Raw genomic sequence first — 17,532 nt, forward strand, 5'->3', positions numbered from 1 at the left:
AAACCAAAACCAAACCAAAACAAACAAACAAACAAAACCCCACAAGACAAAACAAAACAAAGCAAAACAAAACAAACAACAAAAAAATTTGAGGGCATGGTAGAGATCCAGACTGAAAGAAAGAGAATAAGAAACTAATTTTAAATGAGCTCCCTAGCACAGAATTCTAGCCCCTGGTGATTTCTTTAGGCTTCATGCAACATCAAACATAGCCCAGAAGGCTTCAAACATTTTCATCCTGTTACATCCCTAGGAATATGAGACATGATGATTTGACTGCACTGCAATGGATAACCTAACAACATCTTTTCTGTCCCTCAAGGTTCTCTGTGATTCCAGCTCATTGCAACTATAGAAAAATACAATGTTTTGTATGTTGCTTTCACATAGCATGCTTTCATATAGCACTTTATGTGCTCCATGGAATGTCTGAATTATTTTTGTTTGAAACACAGTAGCTAGAAACTGCTATAGGCATTTATTAAGCATAATCAAAATAATTAAAACATGAATTAAGAAGTAGATGTTTTCCAGAAGTAATTGCCCCCTCTTAACTCTGTCATAGAGAGTAACTAATACTAGATAAACTCCCAAATTATTTACATGTGCATCATTTAAATTTATCACTCCAATTAAGTTTGTCTATCTAGGACATCAAACTTGTTCTTTATCCCAGACACAACTACTTATTCATACAAATATTTTGAGAAATCTTCAGAATTTTAAAATACAATGTATAAATTTATCAAGTAATTTGTCCTTTGCATTATTAAGTCAGCTTTCTCCGGGAGACTGAAGTGCTTGAAGAAACAGTTGAGCTGCAGCTGAATGAAATACTGTATGGTACTAGAGCAGTGTAATTGCCCATGTGTTAGCTTTTATCCTGCCAAGAAAAATGTGCTAGCTTAAAATTCAATTAGGTTAACATGCTTTTCCAGGATTTGCAAGGGACTAGAAGTATGTCTATGGTCAATGACCACAGCTCAGCTGATTCATAAAAATTCATAAAGCCACAGCTCTTTTTCTTTTCAATACTTAAAAAAAATTTAGCATTTTGGTATAATTAAATAGTTTCATATTTGATAGATCAAATAATGACAGATAGGGCTAAAGTTTTACTCTATATCTTGAAGTTTGTTTTCTTTTTACAGCAGCTCCTATGTTTGCTCTGGGAAATCACTCTAAAAATATAAAGTGCCACCATCAGAACTAAAGAGCTAAAGGGAAGACAGAAGAACAAATAAGCATAACCCAAAGCAGACAAAGAGATAAAGGAATAGGAACAAAGAAAAATATATTATATGAGAGCATAGGAATGGCTTTTTTTAGATTTCATTAGAACAAAATGGAATCTTCCAATTAACTTCAGTGGATAGTCAGATAATACTTAAAGACTGGGGCTGGGGGTGGACCTAGAACAAGACATGGGCTGTTATGTCAGAGAATCTAGTAATTCCAAAACCTTGAAAATCCCTTAAATCTCTTAATTTTCAGAGAATAGTGTATAGATATGTCAACTTTTACCCTCAGCAGATGGAATGATTTCTACATCTCTTCCTATCTCTTTCAACTCTTTCCCTGTTATGCCATATAGTGCCCCAAGTTTTTTTCTCCTGTTTTTAGTTCTGGACTTTCTGCAGGTTGTTCTCTTGCTCCAAGCAGACATTGAGTTTCCTGTGTTTGGGGTCTGGCTACAATTTTTTAGATCATCCAAGATTTTCCCTTGTGCTAGTCAGTATCAAGGAAAGAAAGATATGTTCAAGGACCAAAAATAACATTTGAAATGATGAATTAGAATTGTTATTAATGTTCTAGGTCAGAAGGCTAAAACCCTCTAAGTAATGAAACATAAGAACTGTGCATTTCTAGAGTTCCTGGAACACTGCTGTTGGCTAAAGAGCATCAACATAAAAACACAGAAACTTCTCTGACATTCAAAAGAAGTGCATGTCTCCACAAATCTTTTTTGTGTGTTGTGTATTAGAAGCAAGCTTTCAGGGCATGATAATGCCCTCTAGAACTACTAAATGATGCCTGATTTTCTTCTTACTTTTCTTTCTATTGAGAAATTAATTTGAATTTCTTTAACCCTATAAGCCCATCAGTAAACTGCTTTCCCATCTGAAATAGCTATGCTGTTTTCATTGGAGAAGGAACAGTTCTTCTCTCTAGTGTAACCAGGAAAAAGCACTGCTGAAAAGAGGTACCTAATATAGCTTTCAAAAAGAGGTGGTAGACAAAACCAGACTGCTGCATGTTGCTGTTTCACGCAGTTGAATCAGTGTTGAAATACATTATGAAAAATATATACTCACAGCTTAACCTATAACTAATAAAGAATGAAATATTGGAAAAATGTGTATATTAATTAAACAAGTAGACATTAAACATGAAAATGGATTATAAACATATTTTAGCTGGAAAAATGTCTGTCCAAGGTCTGCATTAAGTAGTATTATATGAGCACTGTTTCCTCATTAACTTGTTATAGTATTTTTCTCTTTTCAAGTCTAGCCTTGAAAATGAATATTTACAGGGATTGAGAAGATTGACTAATTGGCCAAATGCAAGGAAGAAGTTCTGGAAATGTAAATGTCTTAAGCATCTGCTATGGTCTCATGAGCTTCCAACCTATTTATGTAACATAACATCTGGCACAAAATTTACATAAAATTGCAAAGATTGAGTGACCATCTTCCAGTTTTAGAAGATGACTTGTATTTTGGATGATGTGTGTGCTCTTCATGCAGTGCACTGACCTTTCCATGAATTCCTACATAACTGCTCAGGGCGCTTACTTGAAATATTGAACATTGAGTGGCATCCCCCCAGAGACAAGTTACACTGGTTTTCATAGCACTGTTGCAACAAGGTACTTTTTGCACCCAGTCTCTCTTCACAGTCAAAGGAAAGAAGCAGGTGGTTCTGAGGACCTAAAGCCAAACACCAAAATGCCCAAAGCTGTCAAACGGCACATGGACTGCGAGTGGATGCTTGGTTTGTTCTGACACATAAACCTGAAAAACAATTCTTCTCTATTCAGAATGCTGGGCACTGTGTGGCAGGCATGTATGGCTGTTTCCACTAGTAGCATGAACAGAGCTAGAGGGTGTGTCCAGCCCATACCGTTAAAATATTGCCATCACAGTTTCATGCTATGCAAATAGGAACCGATACATGGGTATGATTTCAAGTACAACACCAGCCAAAGACTGTTACAAATATGCAGTCTGGATGTGGTTTTATTTTTGACTGAGAAACTGGCATGATTCTTCTGAAGCCTGAACTATGTGTCCAAAAACAACAGATGAATACTACTGTTCATGTACATATTTGTCTCTGCTGACTATGGCAAAAACTGTGGCTGACAAATTCCAGTGCAGCAACCTACATCCAAAATTCATAAGTCAAGGTGATCTGAGGCACATGGATACTGCTAAACCATGGAAAATGTTTTGACAGTTCAAGCTAATTCAGTGGAACCACATGACAAATAATTACCAAGGGTAAAATGGTTTTTATAACTCCCACGTTAGATAAAAATGGACATTCAAATTGTCCATTGCACCAGAGTCCAGAACATACCAAATTGGAGTAAAGTCAGAAAACCCAACGGGAGAAATAAGGACCATGTGGAATGCTGCAATTAATTCAATACAGTCAGTTTTGAGCATTGCTATGCAGGTGTCTGCATGTGGAAAATATATTTGATGGCACCAAATCCTGTTCAGCCCAACATTTTTCCACGTCTATCCATCTTTCAAATAAAGATTAGTAGACTTACAGTCCAACATCTCAAGGGATTTATTTGAGATAAATAAGCATGATAAGAGAAAAGGGTATAATGTAGCAGGACTAAAATGACCTAAAATAACTAACATGTAAGCTTATTTTCTGGAAAAATCCGGCTGTATGGAGTCAATTGGGGCTTCACTATGTGAATATCATTGAACAATGGGTTATAATGCTTCCAAACACAGAGCAGAAATGCTAGCCCAACACCATTAAACTTCTTTCGTTCCTTATTGTTCCTGGCTTTATGGATTTCCTTTCCTAAAGGATAAAATTTTGCTGCTTGCAGTTATTAGGTCATGAGACAATCCATTTCCCTCAGGGTCATAAAAATGCCACTATTTTCTCAGTGATTAAAGGAAGCCAAAGTAATTGCACAGTACAACTCAAAGGTATACACAGAAATCTATGCACAACTCTGGAAGTACAAGGGAAATCCCTGTCATGTTGATAGCAGTAACAAATCTCTCATTAACTTCATGGAGCCAGGATTAGTTGTAAACATTTGCTGAGAAAAGTTCTTGGTGATTTTACCTGTGACACCTGTGTTACTTGAGGTAGATCATCTCTAATCAGGGCTACATTTTGCTCGAGTTGTGCTGGACTGGAATAAACGTGTTAGAAACCTGCTTGGGTTCCCAGTCAGAAAGATGAGGGCATGGAAGGATAAAACTGGTTCTTTTGAAGTACTGCCCGTGATAGCATAATTGCCAAAATTTAATCCCAAGGATCCAAACCACTTGGACCAGCTATTCAGCTAAATGGAACCACCAAATCTCCAGGGTTTCTTTTCTATGAAGAAATACTTAAAATTGATTCTTAAATAAAAATCAAACAAAAGAAATAATGCTGACATTTATGAACTCCTTCCCTGATTTTTTTTTTTTTTTTTTTTTTTTTTTCCCCTCTCAGTGTTTCTGGAATTCTTCTCAATTTGTCCACTTTTTATGATGATATATCATTGAGGAGGTTTTCCACCCCATCCAATACTAAGGAGACTGCGAGAACTAATGCTCATGTATCCAAGCAAAAAAAATTATCGTATATTCCCTCTCAATTGTCTTTTATTATTTCTTTAAAACATGGATATATTTTAAAGATTTCACTTATTTTACAGAGTGTTTTTCTAGAAAAGAAATAATGTAATTGTTAATTACTGAAAGCGTTGATTATTGTCATGGAACAACAACTGTTCAATTTAAAATACCTTTATATTTCTTTTTTAAAAACTTTAAAGCTTTTAAAGCTTTTATATCCAAACTGAAGAAAATTATTTGATTTACTGTTTGCTTCAGCATCAATTCTTTGCAGACTTTTGATTCACCAAAAAATTTTAGTTTGAACCATGGTTTGACCACAAAAAATTATTTTGCTTCTTGGAGTTCATCATTATCTGCTCAGGTGCACACCCTTGGCACTGCCTCTTGCTGCTTTGCCATTGTATGGTGAACTTTTCTGTTCAGTTCAAGCCACTGAGATGGAGGAGGACTCATCCTGATTTTTCTGTAGGGTACAGGAAGAAATAGCAGCCTGGTGACAAGATCCCTTTTAAACCTGTTGCCATAGTAACAGGCAGACACTCTTCCTCTTTACATAACCTCCAGATTGGGAATTTTTCAAATCAGGGTGCTGTCTCTTTTCTGCCTGGCTGAGCTCTGTTTTGGAGCTGTGACAAACACTGTAAACATTAATTGCCTTTCCCGGCAATCACTAGCACCCAGATTTTCCATGTGGCAGTCAAGGGCCAAACGGTGACTCCTGTTCCTGGGACAAGGCGGTGGTTTAAGTACTCCCACCCTGGGTGAGTTTGAGACAAGGCATCTCAATATGCTGCTGTCTGTCCTCTTTTGAAGAGAAATGGCATTATAAATAGATGGAAAAACAAGAGAAGTTGCACAGTGAAAGGTGACAACTGAACTCAGCGCTGCAAGCTACGATTGCGTTAGCAACCTTAGCTGATGTTCATGCTGCTGTACTGCTTCTGCCAGTGCAAATTGGCTTGGGAAGACAGAGGCCAATGTGCCCAGCACTCTGACAGAGAACTGTGGTCATTTACATCCACACTGGAAGCATCCCCGCCACCCTGGCTGTGTCAAATTTGTCCCACTCCCGACAGAACCCAAGCAGGCAATGATGAATATGGAGGTAGAGCATGGTAACTTTTTCTCTGAGGAAATCAAGAGGCCATCCTTTAAGCTGCTCATCATAGGGATACATTCAAAAGGCTTCATAGTTTATCCTTTTGAAATGGGAGAATCCAGTGAAGACTCTCATTGAGGAAGGCAGGTGTGGCTAAGCAGTCAGTCTCTCATCATCATCATCATCATCATCATCATCATCATCATCATCATCATCATCTCATCTGTTGCAGCTCTCACACTCTTCATGGGAAGCTAAATGTTGCATGTCAGGTACACACACAAGCGTTACAGAGGTCAGCAGGCCACGAGGGAGAGAAAAATGTCCCTTCTTTGCTAACATCCCACACGTGCAATAATTTAGAACAGAAATATTTGTTTATGAATGCATAACCCCACTTTGTATTCTGTAGTAGAAATGGATGAATAATTCATTACAAATATCCTATTTGATTATTCTTATATCCTTACAAATATCTTTGCCTGTTTGTGATTTGACTTTGGGCCTAATGGGATTTTTACAGTTATTTGATATTAAGAGGTATTTAGTTTTTACAAATAGCTTCTGATCTGCAGATTGTTAGTAAGCATTTGTTGCCAACAACCTCTAATTAAAATGCTGGACTGTTAGCATGTTTTTATATGATCAGGCCATATGATATGATTTTGTTCTATGACTGAAAGTAATTTACAGAGTAAGTTCTCAAGCATAACTAAAAGGAACTTAAATTTCAAAATTTATTTTCTGAAAAGCATTTCCTATTATTTCATTAACATTTTCTACAGTCTTGATTTTCATATCAATAAGCTCCTACACTAAAGTTTTGAGTACAGAAAAATGAAAAATATGAAGTGGAATTATTTCAAGATATGATGTAATAAGACAAATAAGAAAGACTATTTTTTTTCAGTATCTGTTCATCTAGTCACAATAAGCAAATTATAGTGTGACACTGAATCATATTGAAGCACATCATATTTAGAATCTCTTGAAAATTTAAAAGGCTTTTATACTGTCATACCAAACCACCTTGCTATGTATTTTTTATTATATGACAGAAAGATCAGTGGTTAGAGGATTAACTTGGGAAATCTGTGGTCAAGTTTTCCATCAGCCAAGAATTATTTGTATGGTTCAGGCCAAGGCCATGGGCAGGGGTGTCAGTTGCTATGGAGAGGTTTGACCTAACCTCCCTGGGCTGCAGTGATCCTTTGTGCATATCTCTTGTAGACTCCCTACCTAAATTCCTCATAAGACTAGAATAAATCTTCTGTACTTCTGAGTGTTAGTGCCACAGACCAGGGAAGTGTTCTGTCTGTGGCCCATCTAGGAATTTAAACCAGCACTGTGCCTGTTGATTACTGGGATGAGCGTCACTGTTGTGGTTACACTGTGTGGCCAAGCCTCGTGAATGACCGAAGTCCGACCAGCTCCAGTCAGTCTACAGATGTTTATCCCTGGATGTGCTGGTGGAAGGTGCACCAAGGCATGGATGTGCCACAGACAAGGGTCAAGAGCTCACTGACAACCCCTCCTCTGTCCTTGGGAAAATTTCCAGTAGTTCCTGGTACATGAAGCTAAAACCCTTGAGAAATGTTCAGACACGGACTGCACTGAGTAAGGAGGGGTAATACTGTAGAAGGACAGATGGACTGAAAAGTCAGGACTTATTCATGCTCTCATTTCAAGAACAGCCATGTCCTTTCTTCCTTCCAACATGTAAGGTCGTAAAGGCATGATCATGCAATCAACAGTGATTAAATAACCATGAGTTACTGTCTGACACTTGAACCTTACTAATTAATCAAAAGCATCAACTGTGAAATGAAAATACATTTTTTTAACCTGCCCTTAAACTCCCTTACAGTTTACTTTGCAATTGGGGCATGTTAAGAGCATTATTAGTAACTGCAACCTATTTTACAGGTTTCAACCTTTTCCTTAACATCAACTCAATACCCATTCCTGAAGAGAAAGCAGTAATTTACTGTAGTAAAAAGCCCTTAGTGTAAATTCTCTTTCTTTGCTTGACATTAGATGCTGCTAACTATAAAACTTGTGTAAAGTAAATGTTTTCCTTACCTGTAAAAAGGAGTTAAAATAATTTTTCAGCAATCTATTTTTCCCTCATTACTCTGCACATATACTACCTATTAAAATATATGTTTAAAGAGAGATTAATCCCATCTTCCTTGTTCACATTTCTTTAACTATTTGAATGCCTTTCAAACATGGCATTTTTCTATGTCTCTTGTTAAGATTGCACTATTTGCTTTTGAAACCTAAAGCAAAATATTGCCTTATCCTTTACACGCCTAAAGTAAACAAGACTGAGAAAGTTTCAGATACACAGAAAAGAGTAGTTTCATTAAATGTTTTGTTTTGTTTTGTTTTGTTTTCTGATACAGTAATATTGTTTATATAATATAAACACCAGCCAGAAGAAAGATTGGAATGAAAGAACTCCAGTTTCTGTGAGACTTACAGCAAGCTGCTTGAGATCACACGTCAGATCTCTTGCTCCTATTATCATGCCATGCTACCTTTATTTTCTTATTTGGTTAACCAGGTTTCTTATTTGTGACATTCCTAGTGAAAAGAATAGGAATTTTTGGTGTGAGTGTGAATCTTGTAACAATAATATTTATCACCCTGAACTCCAGTAATAAATAAATGTTAATGGAAAAGCTATGAAGTATTGCTCTCAAAAAATGACTATTAATGCTTGGATAAACTTTTTTTTTTGGAAATAAAACATTGCATTTCTGCCTGTTTTAACTAATGAGGTCTCATAGAATCAATAGTGGGAAAGTGTTGAGATCAGTTCTATCCCTTGACATCTTTTTCCAATTAAGGCAGTGGATCATTTTATTAAAGATATTATTTCATGACTATTCAGCATTTTCACTCTGGTGAGATACTGTGTAAACATTAATTAAACCCCACCAAAGCCCCAAAACTCACTAGGAAATTCTAAACTCATTTTACAAACAAGGACCTGGAGCCAAAGATCTTTCAGTACCAGAGAGATCAGAACTTGAAGCTCCTTGGGATGAGAGTCTAGAATAATGGATGGCTCTCCTGTTAGAGCTGTCTCAAAGAACATTCTCCTGTCTTGACTTAGGGCAATTTATTTTACTTTTTAAGGAAAGCCCTTTCTGTGTTTTCTTCAGGGATGAAGGTCTCTAGCAGCCTGTCAGATCGAGGCTGTTCATACATAGTCATTGGGTTATGTATATACAGAAAAAAAGCGAACCCATTTCCATAGTCCAGGGATTTGAGGCATATTCCACCCAGAATCATATTTCTCTCCAATGAATAATTAACTTTATACACATGCAACAGCAAGAAAAAGTGAAGACTGAGAAAGGTATGTTTGAAGTTTTTTCACTTATATTATTGTAATGGTTTTGCACGGAAGTGCAAATACAATTCATTGATTTGAACACAAATCTTCAAGTGACAGAACACAACCCTGGGGCAAAGGCAGAGACAGATATGTCCTATTCATCTGTGGAGGTGTAGCACATTAGCATAGCTGTAACTGCAGAGTTTGTCTACACAGAATTTAACTGACTATCCCACAGCTTTTCTAAAAGACTTTTCAATTTCAGTGATTTTCTTTAGGGAAGAAGGAGATATTATATGTTTTTACATTAGTAATGATATCCAATCCACTTAACTTTGACCACCTCCAGTTAGGTCCTGTCAGGAGGACAGAATTTTCTACCAAAAATATTAAAGTCACGCACCTCTTTCCGTGTATTATCTAGCAATCTTTGGTACTTACTTTCAGAGGACTTGTAATAAGATCAAAATATAGGAGAAAGGACAGATTTTCCTTGCTTTTGGCTTTTTTTTTTCCTAGTAATTTGGCCATAAATAGTTGAAATTTTTGAAAGCAGCCTAATTTCTTTGTAATCTAGTCATTTGTTGTTTTTATTGATGATTTACTTTCCTGTTTCTTGTTTCTGACTAATCCCCCATCTTCTTCATAGTCAGGGTTCTGGATGACTGGTCAGTTAGAATATATCTTTGGGTAAATCTTTGATTACCTATTTTGTAAGAGGGTCCTAGCTCTTATAGACACCTCACATTTAAAATTATTGATTTGTATATAATTTACTGTAGCTCCAGAAATCCTGCAGTTCTTCCTAAAACAAATGGGAAGGAGAACAATTTTGACATACTTCTAAAGCATGACTTATCTTACTCTTCATTAAGCTTCTAACGTAGGCTGTTGTAATGCATTAATTGGGTTTATATTGTGTTTCATCGGATTTGTAATGTTTTTTCCCTGTTCCCCTTTAACTGTATCACGTGGTCTGTCCCTGCTCGGCTGTGCCCATCCCCCACACTGGAATGTAACCCAACTCTGTTCCACTCCCACCTTATCCCTGACTGGGCAGTGGCTTGTCCCTGCCTCTGGGCCCATCCCCCGCCAGGGTGGAAAAAGCCCCGGGACGGGCGGAGCCTAGGGCACTGTGGCTCGGGCGTGGAAGGGAAAGGAGCTAAAACTAGCTCCTGGGCAAATAAAGCAATATTCCCCGCCCCGGCCAAAGAGCAGGCTCTTTCCTTTTGCCATTGGCGGTTGTCTGGTCTCATGAAGAAACACCACAGTAGTCTATCATTCTTCATTGAATCTAAAAGAAGTCCCAATATCTACAGTTTAGACATCTATATCTAAAATATTTACCAACTCTCAGATGAGATGAATTCTAACCCAGGGCATCTGAACTACTTCCTGTGTGCTATGAAATGGGACAGCAGGGTGAAAAAACTCCAAATATCCAAGAAAGCTGAGACTTGTTCATTCTATGACTCCTCCATAAGATCCACTCATGAGATTCCTAGGAAGCCTCATGTTTAATGATATTTCCCCTTTTACATGACTTTGATTAAGGCAGAAACTGCCTCTTCAGAAAGAGTCTCTTCCTTAGCACATTCTTCTGTCTAATCTTTGAAATGTATCCTGTAGCTTTTTTTCACTTGTTTTGGAATGTTGAGTGAATAAATAAGTCTAGTACAGATATTTTTTACACTGCACATTTATGACACTCCCTGATTTGAGTGCAACTGAGTGGCAACACTACTTGTTTGAGAAAATCCTCATCTAAGAGATTGGCTAAACATAAGGACACAGCCAGTTTGAATTTATGCTCCTTGTTCTAACTGCTTGGGTAGTTTTCCTTAACACAGCAACTATAATTTATCTTCCTAGCAGTGAGAAATAATAACATCAGGGCAAGAGTTTATAAGGTTTTTGTCAACTACAACAATATCCTAAAAAAAAAAAAAAAGAGAAGCTGTTGTAATTTATTAACATAAGTATATGCACAAAAAGAAAATTACTTTACACTGACTTAGGAAACGTAAGCAAGTTCATTTTGAATAAAGGGAGCTTTAAGTAGCAAACACATCAAAACCACTTCCATATTGCTTTTCTAAAAATAACCACATGAAGTAATTGCATATAAATCAAAATTTTGACGGATTTCACATAAACCAGTGACAATCTGAGTATAAAACTCCAGGAACAGAAACTCAATTTTTCACAATCTAAGTATATAAAACTGACGCCAGTGGGACATTTTAGTACTAGCTTTTTAAGACAGAAGTATCAAGATTTCACTCATGGGCTTTAAGAGTTTCTGATTTCTTCTTGCTTCTGCTATTTTTTCAAATTAAACAGGTAACATTGAAAACTCTCTCTGCATTTAGGATGTTCTCTAAAGAGCAAGACAAAGAGAAAAAGACAAAAGAAGGAAGGTTGGTGATTTCCTTGAACACCTTCTTTTGAATTCTCAGTTGCCTGAGTGTTACTCAAATCTGATTATTTTCCTCTGCATTCTCTAACATTAGAGAGCAGGTGAGAAACGCCTGGAAGGATTTGAGTGAGAGTTTTTTGGGCACTGTCGCTGGCACCACGCGGTGCCGTGCCTGCTGCGGGCGCGGTGTCGAGGCCGTGCCCCAGAGCAGCCTCCTGCGCCCCAGCCCCGCGGCTGCGCCCAGCCTCGGGGAGCACAAGCAGTACCAGGTATCTGAGAGATGTGTCTGTACCTAGCTCCTCCTCTGGCGTCCCTGGAAAACTGAAGCTCGACTTGAGCAGATCGCCACCCTCTTCTTCTGAAAAGACAGAAACAAAGTAGCTATTTAATAACTCTGATATTTTTCTACATCCAGACATAACTCTCCACCAGTTTTTAGATCCACTCAGTGACACCTATTACAATTCAGGACCTCTGTTAATGTGAAGCTGCTGAGTTGCTATTATCTGTAGTATCTATCCCTTTGCCAGTTTTTCAAGTGTTCTTCTATTAGTAATATTATTAATTATTATTATTTTAATTTTGCTAGACACTTTCAAATCACTAGTGTAATAATATTCAAAAATGTCTTTTTTGTATCAACTTTTACATTGTTCTTTCCACTTCTTCTTAGTCATATTAAATTGTATTGCCTTTTAGCCTTTATGTGATTATTCCAGAAGAGTCCTTATTGTTGGTCCTCCAGTCGCACCTCCAGCACTTCCCATACATGATTCTTAGGCCACTTTTATTACCTTTTATACACAAACATTTCAATTCTGCCATTGTGAACTATGATAATACTGTGATGATGACTTTTTCCTATCAATAACATTTACTTTTTTCCCCAGAGATGACTTTTGTAATTCTGAAAGAGTATTTAAATGTGGATGATATGTATATGCTGTATGAATGCAGAAACCACTGGAATGGCCTGAGTGCAGCTCTGAGCTACCCTGCTTTTTTCCCTTTCAGAGCTTCAGTTTGTTGACTTTGCATTGCCCTTTTGTCATGCTAGCATATAAACTAATTTTGGACCAGGCACCTAATCTAGATATATCTGTAATGGAGCTGCAAATGGAAAACTGGGTCAGTGACAATTACATGAGATGCAAGATTTGCTTAAGAATACACATATTATGATACAAAATATGTCAGTAATGTGTTTCATATATTTACTCAATACTACATTTTTAATGTTTTCTATTTTTTCCCTGTTCTCTGTTTGCTGGTGTCTCAAGTGGTTGGGAATTGTTGAGTATACATAGGTTTCCACTGTCCTCTTTCTTATCATCTGTATATGTTACAAGACAACCCAGAAGAACTGGGAAATAATAAAGTACTTCATATCCTCTCACTATACATTCAATCAGCAGCTCTTGAAAGAAAGATAAAATAATGTATTGCAAAACATTTTTTTCTGGTGCACAACCAAGGACTGATGACTTCCAAAAAACTCACATCAGTTCAAGTTATCATACCCTCAGGCAGATATTTCTGTAAGGTCAAACCAACTGAGACTTTTCTTAAGAGTACCTCAATGAGACCAGCTGGTTTTTGTGGTGCAGCTTACAATAGACACACAGTTTTGCCTGTTTCAATGCTCCATTTAACAAACACATGCATTTTGAATATATCTTGGTCTTGGTTACATGTTTTATTTGTACTCCTATTTTCCCCCAATTATCTCACAGCAAGCATTATGAGTGAGTATACTCATGTGGATCTCTCAAGCAATTGTTCCAAGGTTTTGACAATTTCTGAGGTTAAGAATATCTAATGGATAACAATGAGTTGTATAGCACAGATACTGCATAGAAAATTAGTTCCAAGGATGTTAAGAGTGTTGGATAATTTGAGCTGTCAAACAAACATCCTGTTTATAAACTCAATTGTCAAATAAACTCAGTCTGCTAAAATACAGCCTACAAGAGAACTTACTAAGTGATGAATGAAAAGTCATACACAATTTAAAAAACGACTGGCATATGAATTTAAATTAAACTTCATTTGGAGAGGTAATGGACAACTCTAATTAAATAAAAGCACAAATTAGGCAGTTTCCATGGAGACTTTGCTCATGTGATCTGCCTATATTTTAGAACTCATATGCTTGTCTTCTTATGTGGCTGCACAGGAATCAGTTACAAGTAGTGAAAGTTATAACAAAAATATTCAGAAGGATCCTTTATTTTCTTCTAAGTAAGTAGGAGATCTTATTGCTAACTTCAAGATAAAGAAGATAGTTTTATGTTTTTGAAAAAGCTATTAATTGATTCCAAAGATATATCATGCACATATATTCAGAAACACTTACAGAATGAATGCATAACATTATTTTCCCTTGCATCAAATCAGCATCATAAAACAAATCTGCCCAAAACTAGACTAAGATGCTAGGAGTAGGCTAATCAAGACTAAACATTTGTGGGGGTGAAGTGTTTGAGGAAAAAAAATTCTTTTTCAAAATTGTAGGGAAAGGTCATGCAATGAGGTCTGTAAGTCAGATTCTGACTTTCCTGTAAGCATTCTTCTGCAAATTTGGACAATCCACTTAATCTCTTTCTGTCTCAATTTCCCATTAGAATTAGGATTAAAATTAATTTCTTTCTTGTAGCTGTACTACATTTGTTAATGTCAGTGAGCCTGCTGTCTAGAAAATCCTATAGAAAGCACAAAGAAATAGAATGTCCTTCATGCAGAAAAGCTTTATTCTGTTATAAATAGGGTCAGTTGCAGATATTTCAAAGGAACTTTGTCATTCTCTTAGGTTTATGAATCTGTATGAGGGGTATGAGTAGGTTTTAGTGATTAGTTTACTTCCTAATTATGGGGATTTCTTGTTTCTTTATATTTTATAACTATATTTATTCACATAATTATTTCATTATTTCTATTGTCTTTTCAAAAGTCTTTGGACATTTCAGCCCTTGAAGGGATTAAATTTTTGTGTTCTGCACTTATGAGGCATAAATTAATCAAGAGTCTTGGTGACTCTTGCAGTATTATACAGATAATCTTTGTGAGATTAAACTGTACTCAAAACTCATATTATCCCTTCAGTAACAGACATGCATGACCTTTGTTTCTTCAGTTTAAATTTTTCCTAGAAATTGCCATTTTTATTATTGACCATAAAAATTAAAAGCATGGCCTTCATTCATGAACACACAGCATTTGTCAACAGTTCATATCTCACAGTTATGGAGTCAGGCAGATTATCTGTGCATTATCGCTCATGCTGAAATGCAAGGTTTCATGCCATTCACCTTCTCTGTCTCATACAGGGCCTCAGCTTGCCCTTTGCTACCTACTGATAGAACGTTCTACACCAATGGACACAGAAGAAAGTAATGTTCTTAGCGTGGAATGCTTCAATGGCCCATGAATTGCAAACAGATTATGAAAATAGAATGATTTACAATATGAGTTTTTCAACCATGTATGGAACACAGTTCACACACAAGGGACACTTATCAATATACAAACTACTGCATCACAGGCAGGTCTAAATAGAAAGCAACACTCTTACTCTGAACCTGAAACTAAAACATAGCAGGAAAAGTCTTCACTCTCAACAGGGCTTAAAATGTTGACAAAAAATGAAAGGCTCTAAAAGAGAAATCTACTTCTGTGAAAGCTGAATGTATAGTAAAATGATGCTGTGATCTGCATAAGTACGAGAGCACAAAATATCACTTACACGTAGTATCTCATTTTCCTTTTTAACCATGTGATGTATCTGTTATTCATTCCAGTGCAACACTGCACAGATGACATTCAAAACTGTGATAAGAACTTGTCACAGCTGAAGTTCCCCAGACTTAAGCTTGGAAATGTCAGGAGATATTGCTGAGTTGTAAGCAGCTTGACACATCCAGACTGCTCATTCAACCCTGAAGCTACTGCATGTACAGTGGGAAATGACACAGTCCAGTGCCCAAGATCGAGCTGGCATGGCACAGCTTTTGTCCCCAGTACAGGCTGGATGTCTGTCAGGAGTGTGGCCTAGATTGTGCTGTTCCATACCCTGCTAAAGAGATGTTCTCTAGGGAAGCGTTGCTTCGCATGAGCCAAATCTGGTCAAGGGTATGTGCTGTGGCAAGGATGAATAATCACTTTGTCCATCCTTCAAATTTTGTCATCTCAGCTTTAACCTCTGTCTACCCTCTGAATGTGATCTATCAGTTTAAATTCTCTTTCTTCATCTGCAAAGTCTTGCCTCTTTGTTGGCCCTCATTTTTCATGTGTTCATTCTACCCTTAATAACCAGGCATGCTGTTTCCATCTCCTAATTGTACTTCTTTTATAACCTATCCATCCACAAAATAGGCCCCACTGTCAGTGGACTTGTTGCTCACATACTTTAAAAGGTTCACATCAGCAGGACTTATAATCAATTAACTGCCTTTTCCATCCCAATATAAGAGTAAGACAGTACTAGAACTGATATTGAACTTTTTAGTTCATAGGATTTTGATTTATTTTTTATTGGCCTGCTCTGGACCTCACATCAATTTTTTTTCACTGTGTGCTTTTCTTTCAGCCTGCAAGCCCCCTATGGCAGCTAGATTTTTAGTTTTTATATTGTTCCTGGTATTATAATTTTGACAACAAATGAGAGAAAACACAGCCCTAAAAACGTCTGAATTAAAGTGCAGCTGGAATTTCATTCAATCACATAATGACAAAATGTGTCCAGAGGATGAATATGGGACACTCACCACATCGTTCCATAATCTGAGAAAACAAAATCACCTCTCCCAGACTAGGGAAACTTAAAGACCTAGAAGAGGAATCTCCTGCATCTCAAGTCCATCTATTCAATCAAAGCACTTCTTGCAGGTAGCCTTTCACCCTGGCCAAAGACATACCCAGACTGATCAGTGTATGTCATGAGAACAGAGAACCAAGAACTGGTCTTGACCTCAGGGAAACAATCAAATGTCTGCACGCCTGGGAGATGTTATGGACCCTTCACTCCTCCTGACAGCTTGTTGGATTGCTTTGGGCCTTCCCCAAGTGGCTAAAAACATTTCTAGAAAACCTATTAATTTCCTCACCCAATCCTCAAGAGGTTACATCTGATCTTTATCACATCTATAAAGCAAACCTGGCGTGGGGAAGGCTCCTCCTCCAGCCAGGAGGCCAACTGGCATGCTCTAGCCATGTCTTCAAGAGCAGGTTGGATCCATCCAAACTGTGATGGGCAATGATCCCTTGTCCATGCTAATTCCCTGCTAAAGCCTGGGAATTATTTGGGACCGAGAAAACTAGTTGGCCAAGTGTAAAACTAAGACAGGAACCTGTCTGAGCAGCACTACAAATAATCAAATTCCTATTTGTTGGGCATTGTCCTGGCACTGTTTAACTTACTACAGATGTAGCCCAGGTGGCAGTATTGTCAAATACAATATTCTCAGGCCTTGTTCTCACAGCATGTTGATAAGCAACAAATACACAGAAGGACAGCAGGGCTGGGAAAACTCTGATTGAAACGAAAATTAAAGCTGATAGTCGCAGATTTAATGTTATTGAGGTTTTCCTTTGCAAGAGGCCTGTGTGAAAAGGATTAATAGTAAGAGGAAGTCATTGTTTAATTAAGTTGTTTTTGCTTCTCTAATCATAGCCTCCTTTTGTCTTGCTCTTATTTCTCTCTCTCTCTCTCTCTCTCTCTCTCTCACACACACACACACACACAAACACACACACACAGAAATGTTTCTGATGTTCCAAGATGTTGGCTCGAGCCCTGACCCAAAAGGATATTGCTGGAAACAGGGCAAATACATAG

General features: G+C 37.3%; 1 protein-coding gene across 4 annotated transcripts in view; it reads right to left on the reverse strand.

Annotated features, from left to right (window-relative positions):
• DLGAP2 (DLG associated protein 2) overlaps window positions 1-17,532 on the reverse strand; it is a 428,484-nt gene that overhangs the window by 86,915 nt on the left and 324,037 nt on the right. For 2 of the 4 annotated variants that reach the window (XM_058419831.1, XM_040059350.2), the window contains exon 5: window positions 11,992-12,057. The exons of the other annotated variants lie outside the window; for them this stretch is intronic. In XM_058419831.1, the coding sequence (XP_058275814.1) occupies window positions 11,992-12,057 (66 nt within the window). The remainder of the gene's footprint in view (window positions 1-11,991; window positions 12,058-17,532) is intronic. 4 annotated transcript variants of the gene reach the window in all.

Source organism: Hirundo rustica, chromosome 3 (assembly GCF_015227805.2).
Source record: "Hirundo rustica isolate bHirRus1 chromosome 3, bHirRus1.pri.v3, whole genome shotgun sequence".
NCBI classification, from domain to species: Eukaryota; Metazoa; Chordata; class Aves; order Passeriformes; family Hirundinidae; genus Hirundo; species Hirundo rustica.